Here is an 8,378-nt window from a genome sequence, read left to right on the forward strand (position 1 = left end):
CACTTCGCAGGGGCAATCCCGAGCCCCAAACAGGTGAAGACTTGAGAGTACTCTGCCTTCAGCCACATCGACATATCGACACACGCCCGTCGCGGGAACTCCGATTATGCCCGTCATGTGTTGCTCCGTGCCAAACGAAAAAACGATCTTGACAAGAAGCGAAACATTTGCCTTTTTGCCCTGAAGCGGGGCTCTTGCCGGTATCAGCGACAGCCCTCTGGTGGATGTACACCAGGCGGCGTCGGCTCTTCGATCACACACGAAACAGGCGTTCTGAGCGAATGCCCTGACAGCGGGCCCGAGCTTTCTCTGTCGCGTCCCAAATACCAAAAGTCTGCGAGGAGGATTCCGCAGAACGTATGGGCCTCCTCCCTCCCTCTTTCTCGGCGTATCCACTTTCCGGTCTTGTCCGTTTAACACTCAGAAAAAACATACACCTATATACCGACACAACAGAGTGCGTTTCTTCACCCTGAAGAGCAGACCCTATAACTGAAGGCCACGGCACTATCCCCGGTCTCGCCTCTGGAACAGAACCATGGTAGAGAGACGACGAAAACGAAGAAAACACAAGCGCCAAGCCGGCACGTGCAGAATGGCCACACCGAAATCCGGAATCGAGGTGTTGGTCTTTTTTGTCGTCTTTCACGCGTACTTCTCGGGCATCTGAAAACTCGGCACCGCCTGTTTCTCTGCCCAGGTTCCCGTCTCCTGTCGCTGTGCACCGTACCTCATGCTTGCCTTCCAAGTCGCCAGCCCCGTTCGCTCCCACGCCACCCTGGGTCTGGACTGTCTTCTGTGTCCTCCTCTCACTGTATCTCGTACAAACACCGCAGGCTTTTCTATTCGCGTCTCCGGTCCGGCCTTCGTCTCTTGGTGTACCATCTTGACTCCACGCTCCCGTCCTCTCCGTCAGTTGCTTCGCACCTCACGCGTCGCCTGCTCGTTGCCACAAAGTACTGCGACGCTCGAGGTTCCTCGGGCTCTGCGCTGCGAGAGCCCCCGCTCCTCTCTCCCGCCACGCTGGACGGGTCGCCCAGCTGTTGTCCGCGGATCCCGTGCATCCTTTCTTCCCCACTCGTCCACTTCTCTGGCCTTTTGCGCCGAGCCTCCTCCGGGCGTCCGCTGGCCCTCCTCGAATTCTGTCCTGCAGCGCGCACGCGCGAAGAACCCTGCTCACGCTTCGCATGCCTCAGGCACTGTCCACGAGGCCTCGGCGACTCCTCACGCTCCTCGCGGTCGCTCAGGGACGATCTGTCGCTGCAGCTCGTCTCCGCCTCGGACACGCTCTCCCCGCTGCTGTAGACGACCTCGTCGTCCTTCACCACAAAGCCTTCCAAATCGCTCTCTTCCGAGTCTGACCGCGTGGGTCTCCGGGCTCCACGGCTGCGCGCGCGCCCTTCCAGCCACTGCCGCGCCGCGGCCGCAGAGACAGCGCCTCCTACCGCCGTCGGCGCAGACACCGCGCCTGCAGAGGCCGGTTGGGCGAGGGGCGGGGGACACCGCCGCCATCCGCCGCTCTCATCGTCAGAAGAGGAGACACTGATCAAGTACCGTCGGCGCCCTGGGCGTCTGCGGAACGCGCTGGACTCGTGCTCGTCGCCACTTCGGCCAGTCTCGTCCGACTCGCCCCGGCCGGAGCCCGCGGGAGGAACATGCGAGGCACTCTCGGTGACGGGAGGCAGGCGAATGACTTGGTCCCGGAAGGCCATTTGGGCGCCTCTGCGTCGCTCGTAGCTGGCCAGAGTCTCCGTTGGAGTCCGGAACCGCTCAAAGGGCGGTGCGCCGCCGTGGAGAAGGCGAGCAGACACCGCGGGCGTGCGCTCGGAACCTGCGGGGCTCGGCGACCGAGACAGCCCCGTTGGGCTCCTGGAGACGGCACGCACCCGGCCCGTGAGGCCTCGGCCCCTGCGCCGGCCCCTGAACATCGGATGGCCTCGGGCGACTCTCGCCTCGCCGCCCTCCGAAACGCCGAGCTCGTCCCCGCCGGCCGGGACGTCGCCAGCGCAGAGCGGTTGCCGGGGCCCCGAGGAGACAGCATTTGGGGACGAAAAGAGCGCGGGGACGGAGGGCGAAACTGAGGATCGGCTGCCAGGCTGGCTTCGGCGTCGGGAGCGTGCGTCGCCCTCGTCGTCGTTCAAAAAGTACGAGAGAGAAGCCGAAGAGAGCAGGCGCGTGCGCTCGCGCGCAATCGTCTGCAGAGTGCTCGTCTCCGCAGTCGTCGACACCGCACAGCACTGACGACAGTACCACGGCCCCTCGGGGACTGCGTAGAACCGCGGCGTGAGACAGTACAAGTGGTAGCCGTCCTCGCAGCCGTCGCAAAGAAGCAGCTGCTCCCAGTCGGTGTCGCGACCGCACACCTGACAGCCGCCCGGCGCCGGCAGCGATGCCCCGCGGCTCGCCTGGTCCTCGGCGAGCAAATCGGCCACCGCGGCTTCGGAGTCGTCCCCGAGGGGGCGCCCCGCCACGCGCCGGCTGACCGCCACCGTCTCGTCCAGGATGAGCTGGATGCGTCGCGGCGAAGCAGACGCAGGAATCTCGGACCCCCGCGGAGAAGAGCCCCAGCGCGGGCACACGGCGAAATGGTGGCGCAAGATCTCTCGGAACTCCTGCTTGCACAGAGGACAGTAGTTCCGGATGCCGCCCCACCTGTGAGACAAGCACGCAGCGGCCAAAAGAAAGGGAAAAACCGGTACCAGACTCTGGCAATTCTGGCGCTGTTTCAGGTCTTCCACGCTCTCTCAACCTTCGCCTCCGGCGTCACAACCGGGGCTCGTCCCGTCGGAAGTCGTCGTCGCAGTTGTCACGACGCGCTGGCTAGGACAACCGGGCGCTCGCAAGCCGTGCGAGGCCCAGTCCTCCCGATGTGTGGACTGAGAGTCACCCATTCCCAGCAGCCCAAACACGTACCTACATATATACATCTATGTGTGCAAGCAAAAGACCACATGAAATCGAGTCGGCGTGTAGGCCGAGATGCAGTACTCTGGACAGCTTTTTCGCTGCGCCCAAGCGTTCGGGGCGCAGCCGTCCCCGAGGGTTTTTGATCGTCTCGCGCTCCAGGCAGCTCATCCAATCTTGGCAGAGATTTGAAAAGAAAGCGTCCGCAAAGTGTCTAGGCCATCTTCTGTTCGTGCGAGGTGCGTACAGTTAAGCGCGGCTAGGCACGTTTTTGCCCCCGTCCCTTTCGAACTCGCGTGGTGGGTTTGGGGCAGTCGGCCGCGGCGCTGGCCGCCCGTGGGTCCTCTGTGGTGCGCGTGGCAGGATCGCGTCGCGCTTACCGCGAAATGCAAGTGAAACAGAACTGGTGCGCGCACGCCGCCAGAGTGCCGATCTCGTCTTTCTGAAAAAGCTCCTCGGTGCAAATGGCGCAGATGTCCCCGGCTGAGCAAAAGAGGCCCGCGCCGTTCGGGTCTGTCGCGGCGGAAGAGACGGACGGTGAGCTGAACAGCGCCGCTGCGGAAGCGACAACCGAGGGGCGAGCAGACAGGCACGGGGAGAAGTCGACGGCGGTTCCAGGCGACGCAGAGAGTGGGCCGACTGAGGGCCCAGACGAGGAAGACGACTCCAAGACTTCAGCCTGCGGGGACACTGGAGAGCGACGCCACGCCGAGGCGCGAGTTCGAACGCGTGAGGAAGGACCCGGCGGGGAAGTCCGCTGCTCCTCGGCCTCCTCCGGGTTGTTGAAATCCTGGGGGCAACGGGGACACGACGCACCTCTGGTGTTTTTCTGGCGGCCTCACGAAAGTGACAAAACGCCCACAATAAAAGGGGGAGACGACGCACAGAGAAAGCACGCGCAGGGCGGCTCTCCGCGTGGACGCCCGCCTCTTCTCACCGTGTTGAGGATGTCGTCGATTTCGTCGGTCGTCTGCTCGATCGGCAACGTCCTCCCTCGCCGCCGTTCCCAGTCCCGTCCCCTTTGTTCCTCTTTGCGGTCGCCTTCCGATCCAGTTGCTCCTCGATCGCTCCTTTCTCCCGCGCTGGGCACGCGCCAGCCGCCCGATCGGTCGTCTCCGTGTCGGCTGTCGACTCGCCGTCCCTCGCCGTCTGCGGGGTCTCCCTCAGCCCGCCCGCTGCGTCGCCCTTCTGGCCGCCTCGCCGCCCCGCCAGCGGCTGCGGCTCTCGTGATCCGTGGGGAGAAGCCCGCGGGGGAAGAGCAGACCCTCGAGGGAGAGGCTCGTTCCGGCGGCCGAGGCACAGCGGGAGGACCAGACACCGCTTCTTCTTCTCTGCAAGACTGAAAGAGAGCTGAGGCCCGCTCGTCCTGCGAGACGCTCCGAGGACTTCGCCCCAGCCCACATCGCGGCGACAAGAACGCCGCCTCGACGTTGGGTTTCGTCCCCGCTTCGCGGGCCCGCGACGGCAACCCAAGACGTCCCTTCGCCTCTCCGTCTCGCCGCGTGGCTGATCCATGCAGGGCGTGACACCGAGGTTCTTCAGCTCCACTTGCCTCCCCAGTCGCCTCCCCCACAGCTTGTCCTTCGTCTCCGAGTTCAAACGAGAGCGCCTTCAGTTCCTCCAAGTCCGCATCGTTCGTCTGGCTCTCAACGCGGTGTACCCCCGAAGCCCTCGGGGGAACCTCAGGCGAGAAACAGTCCACCTCTCGCTCTCCGGATCGCTTCGCGGTTTCTAGAAAACGTTCACGTTTTCCGTGGAAACCGACGTCTTCGCGCCACAGATGCGCGCCACCACGTCGACCTCCGGCGAGTTGGTCCTGTCCATAGCTCCCAGAAGCGGCGCCCGGCGAGTCGGGCAGCGCTTGAGCGATCTCCTCACTTCCATCGCCTCTTGAGGGTCTCTCTAGTTTCTCGCTCCTCCACCAAAGGCGGAACCGCACGTCGTCACTGTCTCCTCGTCCCCTCGTGCGCTGCAGCTGGGGGGGTGCGAGCTCCGCCTCGTTCCTGTCCACACTGGCGCGGCGTCCAGTGATCTCCGCTTCTCCTTGGAACCCCTCGCGGGCGGCCGCCCGTTCCTCGCTGTTCGCTTCGTCTTCCCGGCTGTCTTGCTCCACTGTTTCTTGTGACCCGTCCGAGCTCTCTGTCTCCCCTCCCACTCCGATCGTTTCTCTCCAGCTCCTTGCTCGCGCGCAGGCCGAGCCGCTCTTGATCTCTTGGTCGTCTCCGTCCGACTTTCGGCCGTCTCCCTCGGCCGTTCGATCCGTGAGGCCCGCACGAAACGAGTCTCCCACCGCGGACGCGGCCTTCGCCCCGGCAAGTGGAGCCTCAGGCAGTGGTCGGGACTCCGAGAAAGAGGGCCCGTCGGCCGCGTGCCGGGTGCCAAGAGTTTCCCTCGACACTGTCCGGTCGCATGCGCACTCATGCTCTTTGTGTCTCCAACGCGGTGCGCTTCGGTCGTGACTGTCAGCAGAGGACCATCCCAGCTTGCCAGCAATAGAAGACCCGAAGCGCGCAGGATGCGGCGATGGCGAGGACAAAGAAGACGCGCCACACGGTGGAGACGAAGAGCCCGGGAGCGGATGAGTCTCAACAGCAGAGACGGTAGAAGGGAGGGACGCGGAGGAGCGTGTCGGCGCGGCCGCAGAAGAAGACAGTGGCGAGGACGAAGCGTGAGACTCGAAAAAAGAGAAAAAGGACGATTCGACAGAGACAGGCAGGGAGGCGGAGGGTGAGGCCGTTGAGGCAGGGCCAGATGGAGGCGAGGAAGCGACGAGTGAAGAAGCCGCGGAAGAGAGAGACGAGGCTTCAGACAACATAGGCCGCGAAGAATCCGCAGAAGGGTGCGCTGCGGCGTGGAAAACGTATCGAAAGCAAAACAGGGGCGTTGCCTCTCCGCAGGAACGGCAGACACTGGTCGATGGCATTTCCAGGGTGGAAGATCGGGGACCACTGGCCGCGTGCCGAGACAAACCGTGCGGCCTGTCCGGATCGTGCTCTGTTCCCGTCGACGCGTTGGACAGTCTTTGGCAGTTTTCTTTCTTCGCCGAGCCCAAGGTGTCTGCCTTGCACGGTTTCTTTAGGAACGCGTCATCGACTGGAATGTAGATCTGGTCGCCATCCTGCAGAAAATGCGGCTGGTAAACGAAGTGGGTGTACGTACACCGAGGCGCCCGTGACGGGTCGTTGTTGCTTCCTGGCGCCGTTGCAGATCTGTCTCGACCGTCCAGAGAGCGAGCATGCGCCGTGCCGCCGGGAGGAAGGCCGCGACCACACGGCGAGAAAAAGCGACTCTCTGCATGCTGCTCCGAGGCTTCAGACGCGTCGATCGCCGCCTCGACAGCAGCGCGTACAGTCGGAGCCAAGAGGCCGAGACGGGACCGCAGATCGAGAGGAGCGGAGAGGGCCGAAGAGGAGTTGACAAGAACGAGACCTTGGAGGCCTTGCTCAAATGTCTTGTTGATGGCGGCGGCGCGCGGGTCCAGATCTTCTCTCTTTCCTTCTCGGCACGTGGCTTCTCGCGCGGCGGCCTTGCTGGTGAGAACGAAGCGTGGGAACTGTGTTTCTGAGCTCTCGCCCGCCTCGCACAATTTGGGATTGCCTTCAGAAGCGCCAGAGGCGATGCGTGTCACACAAAAGTGCTGCCGAGACAGCAATGGGTCGAGGCTCGGCAGGTAGACGGTCTGTACTGGGCACAATGAAGCTGGCCTCTCTCGCGTTCCGTCTTTTCGGAGCGCAGGACTCACTCGTTCTCTCGCTTCCGAATACGGGGAAGCTGAGGAGCCAGAGGAGCGCCGCCAGCAGGAAAGAACGTCTTCGCTGTGTCTCGGTGGACGAGAACGACCAGAGAGAAGCGCCTTCCCCTCGTCCGTTGGATCGTCGTGGATCGGCACCTTTCTACCTTTGGCGGGGCACGGCTCACACGGCAGCGGCGATCGCTCACAGTCGGAAGGCTGCGTAGAGGGCCTCGAGCAGGGATTTGGCCACTCAGAGCGTCGACCAGAAGAGAGCGGGGGGAGCGAAGATTCCGCCCTGTCCGATGGCTGAGAACCGAAAAAGTTTTCTGCTTCAGAAAAAGACACAGGAGACCCCTGGCTGGCGGCTGAACGCCTCAACTTGGCCCTGGGCCGAGACACATCGCCCGGCTTCGCCAGAAGATTGCCGGTGCGGTAAAGCGGATCCGCAGCGAAGCGGAAAGCAGCGAAGGAAGATAAGTCAGGAGACGAGGAAAGTGACGGGATAGAGGTGGACGACAAAGACGAGACAGGCGACGAGTCCAGTCCTGGCTTCCTACCAAAGACAATCTGCTGACTTGGGCCGAGGCGAAGGAGGTCGATGTCCGGCGACTGAAGAGTCTCCTGGGGAGGCACGAGAGAGCACGCACATCGGCTCCTCGCGCTTGCCCACTTCAGCCGGGCCTTTGACTCTTGCTCGCCCACAAAGCCGCCTTCCTTTTGCGCTTGACCTGGATCGGATAGACGCGTGTGCAGTCCTTGTTCTCCAGCATCTGCTTGGGTCGCCGTCCCAGAGAACCGGAAAGACTCCAAGAGAGCTCCCCGGCATTTTCCGTCTAACGCGCTGGAAGAAGGGACAGGCTGAGAGACGTGGAGACAAGAAGGAAGAAGAGGGTGATTCACAGGCAACCAGTACGGCAGGCTGGGATGCTTGAACTGCAGTTCGAGAGACATCGTGCCTCGAAACCGGCGCTAGGAGCCCCATCCGGCAGAATAGGCAACGGGAGAACGGGTGGTCTAGGCACTCACACGTGACAAGGACAACGGAGTGTAACGGGGAAAATGGGGAAACAACTGTTACACTCAGAAAAACACTCCAGACGGTGTGTATGGCCACGGGGCCTCGAGGAGCGGCGCCGTGGCCGGCGAGCGGCAAAAACGACTCATTTCCGGCAAAAGGGACAGAAAAAATCAAAACGCGCCGAGATGACCGACAATCTGGGGAAAGAATGGCAAGAGGAGTCAACATATAGAGAAGAAACAAATCGTATTCGACGCTTCAGGAACCGTGTTCTGCTCCAGGCTCGAGAAACATCGAGCCTCGCGGACACCAGAAACACAGCGCTATTGATCAAAAGGTGGCAACAGGAAAATAGGCTGTTTGTTTACGTGATAAACGAAGAATCAAACAGGACCTCGAAACCGAGTCGGATGAAAAAGAGGCAACACTCTTCCGTGGCTCAGAGGGCCTGGAGGCTTCACAGTTGGCCAATCTCCTTTGAAAACCATGGGATGAGGCAGCAGGGAAGTGCCAACGGCGAGTTCCATGGCAAAAATGCACAGGGTCGAACGATTCATGCAAGTAAAAATGGAGCAACTACTACTTGAAGAGAAAACGAGGATACGGAAAAGAAAAATACCACCGCGCATTAGGAGTGGAACCATCACCCGCTGCAAGACAATGCGCAAAGCAACGTGCCACGAAAGCGCAGATTCCGCCCCTCCCATGTGTTGTGGTTGCCTT

The 8,378-nt window shown here is 62.2% G+C and overlaps 1 protein-coding gene across 1 annotated transcript; it reads right to left on the bottom strand.

The window, feature by feature from the left end:
* Positions 1–842: 842 nt before the first annotated feature.
* NCLIV_020980 (hypothetical protein) lies at positions 843–7,588 on the bottom strand (the record flags this gene model as incomplete). The annotated part of the gene is made up of 3 exons (XM_003882294.1): positions 843–2,652; positions 3,285–3,694; positions 3,842–7,588. 3 exons carry the CDS (start codon positions 7,586–7,588, stop codon positions 843–845), a joined length of 5,967 nt encoding a protein of 1,988 aa, XP_003882343.1.
* Positions 7,589–8,378: the final 790 nt, after the last annotated feature.

The sequence above is a fragment of the Neospora caninum genome, chromosome VIIa, assembly GCF_000208865.1.
Source record: "Neospora caninum Liverpool complete genome, chromosome VIIa".
Taxonomy (NCBI): Eukaryota; Apicomplexa; class Conoidasida; order Eucoccidiorida; family Sarcocystidae; genus Neospora; species Neospora caninum.